The 19,252-nt window shown below is 37.2% G+C and overlaps 1 protein-coding gene across 17 annotated transcripts in view; it reads right to left on the bottom strand.

The window, feature by feature from the left end:
- Positions 1-19,252, bottom strand: part of PRKN (parkin RBR E3 ubiquitin protein ligase) — a 1,297,158-nt gene that overhangs the window by 1,263,850 nt on the left and 14,056 nt on the right. For 13 of the 17 annotated variants that reach the window (XM_082475586.1, XM_082475576.1, XM_082475587.1 and 10 more), the window contains exon 2: positions 16,259-16,364. The exons of the other annotated variants lie outside the window; for them this stretch is intronic. In XM_082475586.1, coding sequence (XP_082331712.1) covers positions 16,259-16,339 — 81 coding nt within the window. In that variant the 5' untranslated portion in view covers positions 16,340-16,364. The remainder of the gene's footprint in view (positions 1-16,258; positions 16,365-19,252) is intronic. 17 annotated transcript variants of the gene reach the window in all.

Raw genomic sequence — 19,252 nt, 5'->3', positions numbered from 1 at the left:
TGCCACTGAAATATTAGTAAATTTATAGCCCCATTAAAAAATGCCAGGACATGACTTTTTTTTGTAAAATTAGATCTGTAAAACATTCTTTGTCTTTACGCATACAGTATATTTTCCTCACTCATTGTTCCATCAGTTCAACAGGAAATTTTTCTTAAAACTATACTGTTCAGTATTATTTCTGACCTTTGGAAATGAATATTTCTTGATTACCTAGCCGTACCATTTGTACATTTAAAGAGAACAATGCAAAGTTGAGTCAGAGAGACTCCCAATGATCAGTCATAATTTAGGAAATGAATTCTGAGTCTGAGCAAAATATAATTGGATCTGAGTTATAAAACATATTGTAACTATACAAATTAAAGAGGCCCCAAGCAATATTTAGGAATATTAAAAAGTATTAATAGTGAAACACGGTAAAATCAGAGGTTCATGGAGTTTAGAGTCAGAGAAATGAGAATCCAAATTGTACCTAACAATTAACTGCTGATCTTGGGGCAGGTGTGGCCTTTCTGAGCCTAAGATGCACTTTTTGTACAATACAAATAGGCAGAATACATGGCTGCTCTGAAGATTAGATGAGCATCTACCTATCCAACCACAGTGTCTGACATAAGGTGTTCAGTAAATGTTATTTTCTCTCTTCTACAAATGAATTGATTACAGAAAACAAATGCATGTGGGAGTGAGGGATGGAGTGAGGACAGGAGGGAATGGAGGAGTAGGTTCTAGGGAGGGGGAGAGAGAGAAGGGGGTGTAGAGAGAGAAAGAATGGTAAAGGATAAAAATGAAAGAGATATCCCAGGAGTAATGATTGCTAAATATCATGAAAACAAAAAATTAGGAAAATGTAATTAGAGTGCTAGATCATTAAAATCTTGGTTTTTGAGGCCAAAGAGTTCAATTCTAAATCCTTAGGAAGATGTGGTTCTGCCTACATGAGAAAAGGCCGTGCTCATGAGAGGAAGAAGAAAGGAAGTTCAAGCCCTATTTCCTTTGTGGGTTTCTTCTTGAAACTTTTGATTTAGAGGTTGGTGGATTTTTCCTGCGCCCCTAATTAGGCTTCAATGGCTGGAAATGGAAAGGTCATTTAGAAGAGCATTCATTTGTTTGTGACAAAATTAGACACTGGATTCACTGAATTGTTTATTGAAATGATTTGTGACAGGAAGGACTTTTAAAAAGATGTTCAGTCAATCTTTGAGATTACAATTTTTCATCCATAAATATTTCAGAATGTATCTGTAAAAGGTAAGGACTGTTTTAAAGTATACCAAAATACCATTACACATCTAAAAATATTAACAATATTCCCTTAATATCAAATTAGTATTCAATTATGTTCCACTGTCTCATAATTTTTTTAAAAAAGATCGTTTGTTGAACTCAGAACCCAAACGTTTGCTTCCAAACATCTAGGTGCTGCGGGTGGGTGGATGGCTGATTGAGAGCATAGATGAAAAAGGTCAGACATGAGATGACAATTATTAAAGTCAGACATGAGTTGACAATTATTAAAGCTGATTGGTATATGAGGGTTTATTATGTTACTCTCCCTACTTCTGAATAACCTTCAAGTTTTTGATAATAAAAATGTTTTACGTTTTCAATAACAGAAAACTAAACAGAAACAAATATCAACAATAAAAATATAAAAATAGAAATAGTTTTATTTTCTATGCATGTTATGGCAACAAAAAGTTGGGATGCATCTATTCAAGCAATAGTTAAAGCTTCTGTTGAAGTTCAATGCAAACTTACTGAGAAACTTCAAAAGCTATTAATTAAGTTTATGGAATCAATTTTTGCATATCTAACCATTTTTAGTAGATTATCAATACTTTATTAATACCATTTCTTGAGGGAAAAATGTTAAAAATAATGTTAAAAATAAAAATTCCTGAGTTCCATTTCATTTCCTCTTATGTTTTCTGTAGGAGAAGTGATGCTCTCACATCACAGCAAAAGTAAGGAGTACACAGTTGAGGAAGGGAAGTCATTTTAAGACCTCATAAGCCACGAAGAAAATAGAGATTGATACATACATACTTCCCTGTGCTGCCTCACCTGCTTCCCTTAGGAATAGCAATCACAGGAGACTCTGGGGGCTTGGCATGTATCTTTAGACTACATATATGTTAAGTAAGAGTCTTGTTGGTGTATAGGGATGCTTTGCATCCCTGCTTGAACATCTCAGCAGATGTGGCAGTAGATTCTAGAAGAGGATCAGCTTATATAAAGCACCTGTAACTATGGCAAATCCTGCTGGTTGCCTCGTCTCTCCCTCCTTGTTAACATAACCCTGGTATCACTAGGTGTAGCAGGGATCCTTGATTTAAAGAACTACATTTCACAACCAGGGGTGGCCATATTACACAGTCCTTGTTACTGAGATTTAAGCGGAAGTCACTGGTGGGCTGTTGTAAAGTCCTTTACAAGGGGATAGATGGGCTGGTTCCCTACATCTTGCCATTAGCCGTTTGCTCCTCTTGTCTTCCTGCTGGTAACTCCATGTGCTGGCTAGAGTTCAAGAACCATCACATGAGCATGAGGACCCCTGGCCAACCCCTAAGATTCTGGCTCACAAAGCCAAAGGGCTTCACTTTTCTGAGTCCCCTGGCCAAGAAAGACTGTTTTTCCCCTGCGCCTCAGGTGTCCACAGGTGCTTGGCCCCAGGCTAAAAGCCACTGACACCTGAATCTATTTCTATAGCTCCCTATCTCCCTTCCCCCAAGCCAGCATGCACTTGCCACCAGGCTTTCTGCTTCTCTTCACCTTCTACTACCTTTAGTCAGTTGTTTTGTATTATGTCCAAGATTTATAGCTATTTCCCTTTGAGGTGGGAGTTTCCAGTAGGGTCTTAATCCCTCATAGTTGGAAGCAAAATCCCTTAATTTCACCCCTAATTAAGCCCAAGAAACTGCTAGAATATAGACATTACTATAAATGGTTTCTTGATCAGAGTGGTACTCACAAAACCAGCCCCAGTGATGGAGTTCACAGAAACAACAGCACTTCAAAATTTTTTGAAGAGCTCTTCATTGTCCATTAAAAGGTTTTGTTAACCATTTTGCAAATATTATTAAATTACTCCCATGTATGGTTTAGGATTAAGTGATGGTTGGTATTGCCTATATATAGCCACTGGAATGGAAAAACGTATCGGTATGCTTCAGATCATTTCCAGTAATGTAAGTCAGTGGACACATTCTGACTACGAGGTGATGAGCAAAGTGTGGGGAAGATATTGGGGAAGTATATAAAATCATTCTTGCCATTTTAGAATCTTAATGAAGAGACAAAATTAACATGAAGAAAAAATTAATTGAACTCTATTACAATAAAATGCTGACGCACAGAAACGAAGACCCACACAGCCAAAATAAATAAATAAATAAATAATTAATTAAAATGCTGAAATATGGAGGAAAAAATACATGCCCAAAAAATCTACCATATTACGGCAACATATACAAGGCTAAGATTAGATAACTGAATCAACTCCTTCTACACTATGCTGAAACCCTGATAGATAACATCTGGTAAACTGTGGAACATGATTAGTATACACAGTATATACATGATTAGTATACATTAGTACACATTAGGCTCACTATAGTAACAGATAATTAAAAAATAAATATTTTAGTGTATAATCTACTCTTTGTCCATTTCTTCTTACATTTTTCATCCAAACATTATATATGAAATAAAAGCTTATCTTAAAAATAAAAATGACTCCAATGTTTTAAGTCTGAGTTATTGGAAGAATGATGAAGCCATTGATAAAAATACTTTGGAAGAAACTGATTTAGGAAGAAGAAAAAGAGATGACAAAGTGTATTTCCAGTATGTTCAATTTGCATAAAGAGCAGGACAATCCTTGTTTTTTGTCCATCACTTTTAGTACAGTACAAGTGAAACAGCAGAAACTTTGACAACACAAAGACTTGACTATACACCTCCGAACTCCACTCACTTCCTTGTTTGGTGGCCTTCAGCAAGATTCTAAGATTTGATTTCCTTGATTGCAAAACTGTGATCACAACATCAAACTACAGGATTATATTTTGAGAATTAAATGGCATAATTCAAGTAAAACACTCAGTGAAGAGTAGGTATTAAATGTTAATATCTTTCCCTTCCTTCCTTCTTGCTAGTCTCTTTTTGAAACCCAGCTTTGATTCTGTATGAGTCTCAACTTGAGACTGACCCATTTTCTAACCATCTTTCAACATGATATACTCATTACAATCACACATCCTTTACTCCCATTCTTTACCACGTTCCTCTCAATTTTATAAAAGCTATGCATTCTTCAAGGTACAATTCAAGGCTCATCTTTTTGATGAGTAAACAATCATTCCAATCTGTACTGATTTTTCTTTTGCTAAATGTGTCATGACAAATGTTGTTATTAATTATTTTATATGTATATATGGCTTGTCTCCCCAGCTAAACACAAGCTTCTTAACTGCAGAATCTGTGTCTAAAATTGTTCTAGTTTGTACCACTGGGCTCTGGCTCTCCTCAGAGATTGCTAAAAAACTTGCTAAATAAAGAAATCAGTGATGTTAACCAATAAAATCTGAGGACTAATATCAATTCAGATATACCCCATAAAGTTAAAAATAACTTGTTTTTCTGTACTGTCAATTGGTGAGAAAACCAAAATTCAATATAATTATAATTGAAATGAACAAGAAAAACAGCTACTGGTTTGGCCTAAAAAAGCATTGCTTAAATGAGATTCTGTAATACGGTACTTTTGTAAAAGACCCTATACCATAATATTTAACAACAGCACAGAAGGCAAGAATTAAGAATGCAAATAGACTTTTATCAGATTCTTGATATAATCAAAAGTAAGAGGTTTAAGCAACTTAAAAGTAATTTTTTAGTTTGTGATACATTCTTAAAAAAATTGGCTCAGTGGGTCAGCACTAGAATTAAACCTACTACTGCAGTAAATTACATAAACCATCAATCATTTTAAATGTGATAGAAATCAATCCATTTATACAGAAGTCAAGCACACCTGCGTGCCAGTCACTTTACCTAGGGCTCAAAACAACGTAATAAGACAGCCTGAAAAGTCAAGGATCAACAAGCAAGAGTCTTTATTTTTTTTTTAGGTCAATGCACAACCAGACTCAACATTTAACACTTCAGTTATGACTTCATCACTTATCTTTGGGGTTAGCAAATTATGGCTTTACAACCTCATTCTTTATTTACACACCACACACACACGCACACCACAAAATAAAACAAACAGCTTATGACTGCATATGGGGAATGGTTTCATTTATAAACAAAGTATTTCCACATATCTTCTACTAAACAAAGTGCTTAAAAATAAAACCATAGTATAATGTCTTTGTAAAACTAAATATCTCCTGCAAATTGATGTCTTTAAAATAAAAGCTGAGGGACTTTTTCTGGCAATCCAGTGGTTATGACTCCATGCTTCCAACGCAGGGGGCGCAGGATCAATCCCTGGTCTGGGAACTAAGATCCCACATGCCGCACAGTGCAGCCAAAAAAAAAAAAAAAAAGTTAATATAAAATAAAACTTGAAAATTATCTTGATAATTATTCTATAAGGTCAAAAAAGCAGAAAAAAAACCTTAAAGAACTGAAATTTTATACAATAACATTTATGTAAAGTCTGTAGATTAATGAACTTCAAGTATTATACACTTAGCAGGATATTGATATCAATGTTTCTAAATATCTGCCATGATATATTGATTCCCTGGTTTCTTTAAAATTGTTCCTTTGAAAGAAACTTTTTTTTAAGATTTTTTTTTTGATGTGGACCATTTTTTAAAGCCTTTATTGGATTTGTTACAATCTTGCTTCTATTTTATGTTTTGGTCCTTTAGCTGCGAATTATGTGGGATCCTAGCTCCCCGACCTGGGATCGACTCCGCACCCCCTGCATTGGAAGGCGAAGTCTTAACCACTGGACCACCAGGGAAGTCCCGAAATAAACTTTAAGTAGTTAAGCAACAAAAAGTCCTCTATTTTGAAAAAAGTCATATTCTAGTTCCTCCATAGACGGTCACTGCACCTAAGTTTAAACAACTCTAATTCTCAGCTAATAATAGGCAGAGAGCAGATACACACAAAAGCTTCACTCAGATAAAACGACAAAGAAAACTACCGCTTCCTGATTTTCTCCCTCAGCCCTCCCCACCCGCCACCTTGATTCCGCAAATGGCAGAATAAATTAAAGTTCCTTTCTTCTACATCAACTCCTTTGTCCTCTCAAGGTTGCCTAATCATATTCATCTCTTAAAATTAAGTAAGAAACATTTCAAAAGCTGTATTCACATTAAATCAACTTTCTGATTCCTGCATTGCAGGAATAAAGCAATGTAATCACATCTTAAATTGGTTTACAGCAGGCTGTCTACCTTATCCCAGTTCTCAGGATTGATGAAATGAATAGTTTTAAAATAGCACTTTTTGAAATGACATAAGAATTAATAGTGCATAATTATCTCAGTGTTGACAAGTGAGAGACATTTAACTCCTTAAATGAGCTTTCCTAATGAAGCAGTGTCAGAGAAAAGCTTCACTGCCTGTACATTGCTGATTGATATCTAAGGGGACTGATTTAACCATAAAGGCATACTAAAAGCCAACTTTTAAAATCATTTAGGTAAAAATTAAATGATCCAAATTTCACTTAATATTTGAAATATTTACTTAAGATTTTACTATAAATTTCAGTAGTATTCTAGAGGTTGGATTACTAGGAAAATCGTATTTTACATTTTATTTGTCTACTAAGAAATATTCAACCTTTCTGTATAGTTTCAGCAAAACATACTTTAGTATTAGACTCCATATTATCTAAAAGAAAAACTAAGCTATTGTATTTGAAAAGCAGTATTGGGAATATGTTTCTGACATGTTTATTGGTGAATTCTAATGAAAGACAACTATAATGAAAATAAATCTTCATGCTTTTTAAAATAAACTTTTAGTACATGTAAAAAATTTATTACATGTTATTTTTACCACTTTGAACTTTACCATTTTATAGTCATCCCTTGTCTCTACTACATGTTAATTAACTCACAGCTATACTGTTCAATTCTGTATTTTAGATCCTGTGGGTAAAACCAAAACAGATTCGTATTTCTAAATACCTGGAAAAGAAAACAACAAACACATTCCCAGCAGTAGGGCTATGCAGATGAAACATAATATAGACCACCTCTTTATTTTTCTGTATCTTTCACATATACCAACTGTCTAGTTTGAGAATGTGTCTGGCACTGGGCTAAGAACTTACTATTTAATCCTGGAGCCCTCCATAGAGGTAGATAACATTATCTCCACTTTACAGATGAGAAAGGCAGTGCTTACACAGAGGTTCCTGTCCCACAGTCACACAGATGGTAATGAGTAGAGCCCGATTATTAACTAAGATGACTGGAATATGAGGCTGCAGTGGCCACAGAGGTGGCCCTTCTGCCTAGAGGTCACAGACAGTGTTGGGAGGAAGAGAGGTTTGCTTTGTAATTAAACCCCTTACTTTAGAGTTCAGCAGGGCCTGGGGATGGATAAATTCGGGACAAAGGTTCACATTCTTGACCTGGTATCCTCTTTAGTTAGCATCAGAGAAAAGGATTGAAGAGCTTCTTAAAAGCAGAGACTCTGAGAGTGAAACAGTGAGAGCAAAGTGCGAAGACAATGTCAGCCCAGGCTCTAAGAACAACTGCCTGAACTGGTAGTGCCCTCCATCTGGGAAAAGAGGCCCAACACCACCAGGCACTAGTGGACCACAGGAGGTTGTGACCAGAATGTCACCCTGGGAGGTGTCTGGGGAACCAAACTATCTTAACATTCTTTAGGAAACCAAGGCCTCTGTATCTGCATTCCTCCCCATGTACAAATCCTACCATTTCTTCCCCCAAACTCCCTAGGAGATTGAGCATCAGGAATGAAACTAGAGCAGTAGCAGCCAAATTCTTAGTTTCAGTCTTCTGTCTTAAGTTTCCAATAAAATAGATACATGAATGCCTCAGATCATTCTAGACCCTATGTCAGAGCTCACTAGAATATTTTGCTAAACTGACACCTTAAAATGTTTTAGGAGTAATGCATTCTGAGTTCCAAACATGCCGCTTAAACATGACTTCTTAAAGCATAATCAGCTAAGAAATTTTAGTCAATGTTATAATATTTTATAAATATTTGTGAATGTATATAAACATGTTCTGAATAGAAAAAAACAAGGTTTGATTTCCTCCTTGATTTCCTAATTTCTGCAAATTAGGGACCATGAGGGCTATTTCTTGAAGAATATTAAATTAGTTATTGTGTATGAATGGGCCTGCTAGGATCTAGCACCAACAGGTGCTCAAAGATGATCACATTTGAATTGTAAAACAAAAGGACTTCATATTTTATTTATATTCTAAAAATCTACCACAAAAACAGTACTCTTATTAACCACTTTTAAACTATATCAAATAATTTTATTGCATTTACCAAGTGTATAGAGATTTATATTGGAAAATAAAAACATACTGAGAACTACAGAGTTTCAAAGGTAAATATGTACTTTACATATTACTTTGTAAGTTCCTTTGTTTTTTTTTATTTGCTATCTTTAGCAAGAAAAATGAAAAATGTTAAAATAAAAAGAGACCTCTGTAACAAGTTCTAGAAATTACCTCTTCCAGCTTTTTTAATGTCTGTGATGAAACCCCCCCACACCCAGCTGTATGCCAGCTTGATGTCAGACCAGCACTGAGAGGAGGTTTGCGGTGGGGCCTGGGGAGCAGCTGCGAGCAGGAGCAGGAGCAGGATCGGGGGCCAGGCCCTTTCTCAGGCTGCCACCTCCCCTGCCCAGCCTTCAAATGATACCCCCGAAGAACTCTTTGCTCCCTAAAAGTAACATGGTTTTAGAAACAGCTATATGGCAACATCATTTGCACTCATAATTTAATAGATGTAAACTTAAGACTGCAGGGCCAGTCCAAATATTCTGGGCCTGAAATCCTACCATCTTCATCAGAAGTGCCTTTAATCAAGTAGAACCTGGTAGTACTTCTTTAAGAAATGTTCCCGGGTATAAAATCTAGACATGATTCTCTCTGTATCGACATTTAACGAGCAGTATCAGGCCTCTAGGAGGCAAGGAACTGGCTTTTTTGAACTCCTCCCTCAAAATAACAAGATTTGGAGAACAGCTGTCAATCATGGAAAGACATCACCAAACACTGTATGATGACCTTTTGAAACCTTGTTCCAGAAGAAAGTTAGAAATTAAAATAAAACATTTAATCACTTATAAAGTTTACAAGATTCTTCTCTGCTCTGGAACACGAAAAGAATCAAATTATTTTCTTGGCCAGAGAAATTCATGTTCTGTTTTTAAGGCCCTACTCTGTAACCCTCAGTCAGCCTGTAGGAAGGTGATTACAAGGGCCAGAAGGATAGTCCCTGCAGCTTCTTAGAAGTAAATGCAGAGAGCTAAATTAAGGTACTCAGAGGTAAACTTACAGGTTGTGCAGAGCTTACCTGTTTGACTCCTGTGGCTTCTAGAGCAGAACACTAAACAATTCTATTTATTCAGAGAGCAGGTACAGAACAGAGCAGCAGAAACACAGCTTTCTCAATCCTCTCCTCCAGCTCCTGCTAGCCAATGGGAGTCACACAGCTAACAACCTCATGCGATGGTCTTAAAATGCAAGTTTTAATGATATTTCATTGTAGTGTCCTTGTACCAAAACATGTTTATCATGCAGTTTCCATTTTACCTGTGTGTTAAAAAGAGAGAAAGAGACAGAGAGACCACAGCAAGAAAACTGCTATTATGAGAAAGAAGGACATAAAATTCAAGCAATGAATTAAAGAGGCGAATGAAGGAACTCTTTTCCTTTGTTAGACATAGAAGAAACAGACTGTGTTCATCTCCCTAGGGCCAACAGCCACACTGCGTGGAATTCGGCCAGCTTCAGTCACAAAGCTCACTTAGGAGTTCTGCTCTGTGAAAAGAGGAAGCCAGATGGGCTATTTACTTTCAACAAGATAATTCTGGAGGAAATTGTTATAAGTCAAAGAAACTTTTTAGCTTCATCTGCTATTTTAGCCTCTAAACTAGATTTAGGAGGCAGGCAAGGAGGGCTCTGTTAGTGAAGAAATAAGAGATCTGGAAAGAGAATTGGGGAAATAAAAGAAAGCACAGTGCAAACTCGGGCAGCAGTGTCATCCAAGTACAGCAGCTTCAAGGCCACACAACCTGGGCTCACATCCTTACTCTACCAGCCACTCACTATAATCTTGGACAAGCAATCTGACCCCTCAGAGCTTCAGTTTCCTCCCGGGTATCACGGGGACCATATGTGTCACAAGATGTTGTGAAGATTAAATGGCATGATGCAGGTACAGCACTTAAAATACCACACACAACATAGCTCTCAATAAACACTGGGAATTATTTTTATCCATGTCACTTTCTTTTCCATTCACAAAATATAAAGAGAATCTATTGTATACATAATATGTATGTGTGTGGGTGTGTGTGGGTGTGTGTGGGTGTATATATATATTCATAAGGACATAGTAAGAGCTAAATGTTATATTAATCTCCTGTCTGATCATACTTGATGAAATCTGTATGTGTGAAAACAACTTCTCTTTTATTTTGTTATCAAAGGGAAAGAGTAAAATAATCCAGATAATTTCATCCTTGGGCCAAGAATTTTAGAGATTTTTCTACACAAAATTACTTAAGAAAAGTAGCTATAAAATGAATATAGAAAAGCTCATTAAAGTGTGTGTTAGAATTCTCATAAATATAAAAGGTGCTTCCTAACCAGGAAAGCAAAGTTTTCCCCATCAAGCTGTAAATAATGGCTATTGGGATGGAAAAGTCATCTAACAGCCACACTTTCAGGATATATAACATATAAATATTATTTATTAAGCAAAAACTAAAAGTATTCAAGTTAAGTTATGGGATCATTAAGCATCCAAGTTAACCTACTTTTCTTTTATTACACTTATAATATTGTTGAATGATAACTGATGATTCTAAGATAATAAAAGATATTTTCTGTATGAAGCCATATATAATTATGTTCAGTCTACTGTTTTTACCATGGCAGGAGAAAGGAATAAATTTTTAGAAAGATTATTCAACATGAAGGACTAAAATAAAAATATTTTAGTTTTGCTTGGTTATCTTTGATTTTAAGAAAATCACAAATATTCAATTTCACCGCCGTATTAAAGAAACAGCAGCACTATTTTTTGGTAATACATTCTCTTTCTGAAAGGGAAAATATCCCAAAATAATGATCGATTTAATTTTCAAAATTTATTTATGGGTTCAGATAAGACAAATACAAAAGCAACTCACATATTTTAAAACTAGAAAATTTAAAAGGAATTGTCGCTATATTTAATTTTTTACATTCCTAGTGGCTCAATCCAGCTCTACCCAAGAAAACTGAAGTGTTTATAGTATGAATTGTTTGAAAAGAGTATGAGAAAATATATATGTATATGAAACTTAACAGATTTTATGCTCCAGTTAAGATGATCAAATAATCTGAGAAGAATCTAAAAGGAAAGACAAACAAGTGGAAATCATATCTTTAATTATTTATAAAGTTAATATAAAATAAAATTTCCCTAAATACTGGAGAAGAGCAATTATACAAAGCACGACAATTTTACATTTTCTATAAATTGGAAACAGGCAGTTTAGCTGATTCCCTTAGAAACAACCAAACAGAACTTCTATGACATTGATTCTAGATAGTGATGAAATATTAAATGAAAGATAAAATTATCTTTCTCTTCTACACCCAGAATTTGCTCCCACTTTGAAAATACCTATTATTTTACTAATCCAAGGGCCAAAAATCTAATAGCCTTTACTATTCAGTTTCAACTACTGTCCTAACCCCATTCTAGGCATCTTTGGAAATAACACTGCCTGCCTGCTTCCACACAGTATCAAGGAGAAGCTCAAAAGGGATGTGACCTTGTTGGGAAAACAGTCTTCTCTGGGCCTCTTGCATCCTACGTATCTTACAGGGTATGTCAAGACTGCAAGGGTCTGACTACTTTTTCACCTGAGCCATTTCTCAGTGTTCCTCTGAAGATGAGAGATAAAGCAACCTCTTCCCCTGGACAAAGAACAGGCTTGATTATTGCTTGTTATAAAAGTAGTGAATTCCCCAAGCTCAGAGTTCCTCAGTTGCAATACAAACTCACTATGTACACAGGATCCATCCGGACCAAAGCAACTGATACCAATATGTTCATACTGCTGTCTGTGCCATAGATAATAACATCTTTTGTCTCTGACCCAGAAGTCTCCTGTCTGTGCCAGTAACGTGAACTAGTAACTGGCTAAATTGTTATTGTCAGTAGGGTAAACTCAGATCTCAGACCTGATAGTTTTGGCAAAGGGAGGGATACTGAAAGAAACATGGTTTTCTGAAAGAAGAAGGAAAAGGGCCAAAGACTGGGTTTGGTGACATGAAAAATTTCCTGGGATCTACGAGTGAATGCATCCAAGGGAGGAGGGGGAGAAATAAAGAGTCCCCACTGTTCTGCTGAGAGAAGGGAGGCAGAATTGAAACAAACTACACCAATAGTACCTTGGTTGTTGCTTACTCTCTCCTCCATGCAGGGGAGGAAGGGATGTTATCATGACAATAGGGCAGCAAGGCCTTAGGCCCAGGAGAAAAGCAATGTGTGTGCGGGTGCTGAGCAAAGAGTCCTCAAAGCTGTCCAGTGGTGTCTATAATGATGGCCTTGCTACTGATGGTCTCTGAGAGAACAATGAACATTAGAAGTTCCTTTTGCTGAGCCCCAAGCGGGCACCTGCTTGGAACCAACAGTAAATGTTCCCTATTCACATACATGGAGCAGGTATCTCCCTCTATACCTACCTGATCCCTTCTTCCCCTCTACTCTGACCTCACATGCTTTAAGGAAAAAGATTATTGGCATAGATCTAAGGTATTCATGTCCCCAAGGGGTACTGAAAGCTATACATACCTGTCCTGGTACGATGGGGAAGAGAGGGACTAAAATTGTTATGGTCCTGTTGGATGCAGAAACCCAAGTTCCCATCCTACCTGTTCCCATGGAGGGAGGTGACACTGAGTAACACTGTGGAAGGAGCCTTTGGGCTACTAAATGTACTGTCATTGTGGTTTTCATATCTGACTGTGTAATAAGAATTGATGTGTTACATGTCTGCATTCCACAGTTCCTGTTAAGTGTCCGAAGGGTCATGTTCAGTAACTGCTGCCCATAGAGAGGTCATTTCCCAGTACAACAAAATCACCTTCTTGATGGAGCCACAGAGTCCATCCTTTTACTTTTTTTAAATAAGTAACTATTAACATGCAACTAAGCTCTTATTGAAAATGAACACCTGACATCCTCATTTTCATATAGGTCCATTCAGAGCCAATGATTAATGAGATGGGAAGGGCCCAACAGGCCTGGTTAGTCAAACGGAAATGGTATAGTCAAGAGTGAAGCTGTTCTGGCCCTAGCATCATCCCAGTTTTACATGAAAAAAAAAAAAAAAATGGTAACTACTCCTCTGGAGGAAACTATATTCCCCACTCCACCACCTGAAACAAAGCTGCTGGTTCAACAGGGCTCTCGCATGTTCCTTTCAATGACTGGGCCTTGTTCACTGATGGTGTGGCTAAATTCAAAGCTGCTGGTTCCTCTGAACAGCAGCAGCCATCCAACCCCAACAACAGCTCTTGAAGACCAACCGTGGTAAGGACCAGTCAGCACGATGGTCTGAATGGAAAGCTGTCATTCTTGTCTTAGACAATGCTCCTAAGGGCTAGGCATTTTCTAGTTTTACAGACTCTCAGACTATTGCCAATGGCCTAGATGTCTGTCTGGTCTGCCATTTGAAAGACTATAGACTGGCAGATTAATGACCCCCTTTGTAGGGCCACAAACTGTGGAAATAAATTGTGGCTGCCGATCAGTCGGGGTCACTGATGTAGATGCCCGTGGTAAGGGCCCATTCTCTGATGACACCAATTGGAGTCAAGCTGTTGTTCAAGCCTGTGTTGACCAGATGACTGCCAATACTACTGGGATCCACCATTGTATCAGACATGGCAGCACATCTACCACCATGGATAGGGTACAAAGTCAAGGTGCTTCTGATACAGAAGCTACCACTTCATATCAGACTTGTGACTCCTGCTAAAAGTAGGCCCATTTGCCTTGCAGTGAAGGAAGCCCTGTTTTCCCTGTCCACTCCAAGCAAACTGACTACATCAAACCGTTGACTCCCATTCTGGGATGACCCTAATGCCTTACCACTGGCAACACTTTTTTAGATTACTCTCCAATCAGCTGACTTTGGTTTCAGCATTGTGGCTCTCAGAATTAAACGGTGTTATGTTTTTAACTTTCCGTACTATCTTTAGTTTGACAATGGTATGTCTTTTTCCATAAAGACTACCCAACAATGGGCCAACAGTCAAAGTGATCAATGGACATTTTATGACCTTTACCATCCTCAAGTTGCTGACATTACTGAGAGGTAAAACAGACTTAAAAAAAAAAAATCAGCTCAAAAAGATTTTCTGACTCTACCTCTCTCACTGCCTCTTGGTCTACACACCTTAGAAAGGTACTAGATGTAGCCATACCCAGAAGGGGTAGGGATTTACATAGACCTACTTTGAGATTTCTCTCTGACCATTTCTGGGCATGATGCACTTTTCTGTTCCCTGACAGGAACCCCAGGCCAGGATAACTGATACACCCTCCGGGTGGAAGCCCAATCGAAAGGGGTCCTAGAAGATTCAAACATAATTTTGGTTCAGCCACTGGTTATTTGTGTTTGACTGAAATGATCCTAGATCATGAAGATAATGACCATTTGGGTCACCGCTCGACAAGTTCCTTCACAGTGGCCAAAGGTGGTGGACTTAATGAGTCTCTGTAAATTTTGTAAAAATGCCCTTATCCCACTTGCACCTGACCCTTCCAGATAAAACATCTGGGTACAAGTAGGGAATGACTGGAGAAAATATAAAGTTAAAGCTACCTGGAAGGGACACTGGAAAGCCAATTTCACAGCTGTGGAGGGAGAGCAATAAATCTGGCAACGGGGAGGGGTCACCTCAAATCCCTGGAAGTACGAGGGGGTGACATTAATGATGTCTTAGTCCCCTACATCCAGTGCCTCATCCTGGCAAAATAGCCATGTGTTTCAAGTAAGCCAAGCAGCAGTGGTAGCTGGCAATCTGATTCACTGACTTATTTCTGAGAATGTTATCTCTGTCCACAGGCTACAAAAATAGAAAAAGTCATGTGGACAGGGCTAGTGTTGAACTATTCTGCTGTGCCTAATGCCATCAACTGCAGCTCCAAAACATGGACCTCCCCCTCATACCTGTACACTCTCCCAGAGTGGCACAACCTTACTTCAGTCTGACTGATAAAAACTCATAGGCTTGTCCTGACTCCAAAGCAGCCTTAGGTTGTGCCATGTGTGGCAATCAAGGCTGAATCTACTCAGAATACTGTCTATGTGGCTTAATCAAACCAGTGTAATAGTGATCCAAATCAAAGATAGCAGCAAATTCCAAACTAGAATAACCTTTACTCTTTATGTGGGGGAGACTGGACCATGGACTGGCTCTCCATTGGGTGTAAAGGTTGCTTTCTGGATCATCTACTGCTCCTTGTTATTATTGGCAATGTCATTCCAAGCCTCCTTGTATGGGTCATGATAGATAACAGACTCGACATAGACTGTCTTAATTTTTAAGAACAACTGGTCTCCCCCTGGGATTTATTCACATTAGGCCAAGTCAGAGACTCTGGGGTGGGGGCAGGTGGATGGAGTCAATATTGCAAGTTGGTCTCATCCTACTGCTTGGGATCCTATTGATCATAGCTCTAATTAAAGGCTGTATGAGAAAAGTTGAATAGATTTGGTCCCTATCTATGCTGGCTCAATTAATCAAACTGATCATGAAGTGGCACACACATGTGAAAATTCATCACAAGCCAAGGTGGTGTAGTAAAAGCTGTTGGGTTTTGGGAGAGATAATTTATTTGGGCCTCTTACAGTCCCCTACATGTCTTGCTGGATGGACCAAGAACGCATGGCCCTGACATCTCTTTTACCTGGGTAAGTTCTCAGGGTTGTTTACATATCCAGTAACCTTAAGAAACAAGGTAACATTTGTCCTCAAGGAGAAGGTTTGCTTACTGCTTGCCATAACAGTGGTGGATACTTCAAGCTGAATAAATGGTCATCAACTTCAATGCAAATCCACTGCATGCATGGCATTCATCTGGGCCATATCACATCACCCCTTCAAGATTTGGAGACAAAGGAAGCTGCTGTAAATATGATAACACTTAAGCAATTTGCTGTGTCATGAGTAATGAAGTCCTTTGTCTCTGATCCATGAGTCTTGTGTCTTCTGACAGCAACCGTGATACTTTAACAGGCTAACTTATTAGATTGTAAGTAGAGTAAATATCAATTCCCAGACCCAACATGCTTATTTCTGGCTTGAACCACTCATGATAAAGACCAGGGAAGGCAACCATCCCCACACAATGTTCAATATGAACTTACAGACGTTCTAATGTTGAAGCTACTCATCCTAGATTCTTTGATGGAAGCAAGAGAAAATCATTAACATTAGAAAGTAAAAACCAGGGTCACTTCCCTACCTTCTAGAATCTAAACCTATGGCTTCTCCTATTTGGCCTCCACATAAAATTGAAATTTTCCCTTTCAGTTCCACTTCTCCCATAGCAAAACCCCTATGAAGGGAAACCATTAATACCACTGCACCACATTTTAGTGTGAAGAAGAAAAGTATTAAGTATATGAGATATTGTTATATTCTAGTTTAGGGGGAAGGGTGATTTGGGATATGGCCTGGATGGGGAAGGAAGTGATTTAGGAGTGCTACTAGCCATAAACAATATATTTTTTTTAATTTCAAGCCTGATTTTCCAAAGTACCATCAATCTATCAATCAATCAATAAACAATAAGTCTACCCTCATGGAGGCAGGGAAAGTATGCAAGATTCAGGGAACAAAAAGTTGAGAAATATTTTATTTATTTTCCATTGTCAAAAATCCTACACAAGCAAAGTATATAAGGTTCAAAGTTCAACTTCAGAAATGTAAAAAAAAGATTCAAATGTCACCAGGTGCTTTGTGTATGATTAAGTGCAAAGATTTGTCCATTATCTATTACTTTCTATTAAAAGCAAAGGAACAACTTGAGAAGGAGGATGAAATAACAATTTAGAAGCAGAATTATAAAAGTAGTTTAATGTCTAGACTTCTGGCTGAGTAAGTATCAAATATGATCAGTAAATATTCTAGATTTACAGCTCTACAATGTATATAATTTAAAAAACTGGGCTTAAAATTAGGAAAATTCACATTACTTCAGAAAGTAACTTCATATTCACTTGTCTCCATAATTCATTAAAATTAAAAATAAATGGCTTTTGAGAACAACCACAGACATGAGTTTGATGGATGACCATTTCTCCGCCCCCACTGTGAGCCATGAGGAAAAGGTAGATATGTTTATTCATAAAGTTCTGTATCTTCATGGATAAGTGATGCTGCTGGCATCCTGTTATTTAATTAAGTGGAGGCAGAATAAATGCCTGATGCAAAGCCACTGCTGGAGTTTGCTTGCTTACTGTAAACAGATACAAATATTTCAATACTACCCACCTTTTTCTTTAAAAAAGGTTAAAATTTAAACCTATCTTATAAATAACATGAAAGAACATCTTTAGAATAATTATGAAAAACAATCCAGCTGCAGGTCTTTGTTTTAGAACTAGGACTTTTGTATCATCCAGGGTCTATCTAGCAGGGCTGAGGAGGAGGTGAGTGAATACTCCAGGCAGGGGACTGTACAGATGACATCAAGAGTCAGTCAAACACAAAGAGCATGAAAACAAATCCATTTTTCCTATTAAAAAATCTCTCAGAATAATTAAAATGAATTCCTATCCAAATTAAATTGCCTTGAAGTTTTCTGTACAAGGCTTTAGGCATTATAAACACTCTTTGACTTTGGCCTGCCAGGTTTCCTCAATCAATCATGCAGTAGCCTAAAATTAAATTGTAATGATTGGATAAAGGAAAATCAAATATTTTAACGTTTAGTTTCAGTAACGTGATTATGAAGCTTTTAGTGATATTGTAATTACTTTGAAGCTTTGAGCATATGTTTCTACTGAGAGTATTCCATGGAGAAAAGCTGCATTAGGGAAACAAGTAAATACAGACCCCAATAATGCAAAAATATATTTGTTATAAAGCTAAAAGCTAAAGGTTGGACAAGGGACAATGCATCCATGTAATATATACTCTAAACATCCTGTGTAGAGTAACCACTTTAAAATCCCAGCTCATTCCAGAATTAAAATAATGTAATGGCTTCCCTCTAAGGGAAAGCATTAGAGAAGCAATAAAGAGAAACAACAGTAAAGGACGAGGGAAAAAAAGAAAAAAAACCAGTCATCATCCTGTGCAAGCTCCAAATTTTTGCACAGAAAAATGTGACAGACTAAAATCTCTCTCCTAAAATTAATGAATCATCTTCTCAGAATATGAAACATTTTAATACACTTACTATTTACCAAAATCAAAGCATATGTTACTACCCCTATTTATTAATGCTTTCATCTATTTCAGCACTAACTGGGATTATGCTGGGTTTGGGGGCCACAGAGATAAATGAAATAAGGCCCCATCCCCAAGGCAAATGTCAGTAGAGACTGGATTATTTAATTAGGTACTTCAGCCTCAGAAACAGGAAGGGAGATTGGAGAAGACAAAACAAGAGACAAGACAATGTCTTTTTCTCCTTTGACTCATACTTTCATTCATTCAACAATTATTTATTAAGTACAAACATACTCCTTCCCTCAAGAATGAGGCAGGTAAGTAAACATACAACATTAAAATGGAATGAGATTAGGTCTTCAAATTTAACAGGAAAATGATTCCATCAAATAATCTGAAGTTACAAATCTTTTGACGGATTTGTTTATTTTGATTATATCAAAGCATAGCTAATTGTCCTAACCACCTAAAGATCCTAAGTAGGAATCAGTACACTGGACTCACAGCATTTAATTTGGCTGATGCCAATTTTATTTATTTATTTTTAATTGGAATTCACTTCTCACTTTCAGCCACAAGTCCTGCTA

The sequence above is a fragment of the Balaenoptera physalus genome (assembly GCF_965194825.1).
Source record: "Balaenoptera physalus genome assembly, chromosome: 9".
In the NCBI taxonomy this organism is placed as follows: domain Eukaryota; kingdom Metazoa; phylum Chordata; class Mammalia; order Artiodactyla; family Balaenopteridae; genus Balaenoptera; species Balaenoptera physalus.
This window is presented reverse-complemented; position numbering and strand designations above follow the sequence as displayed.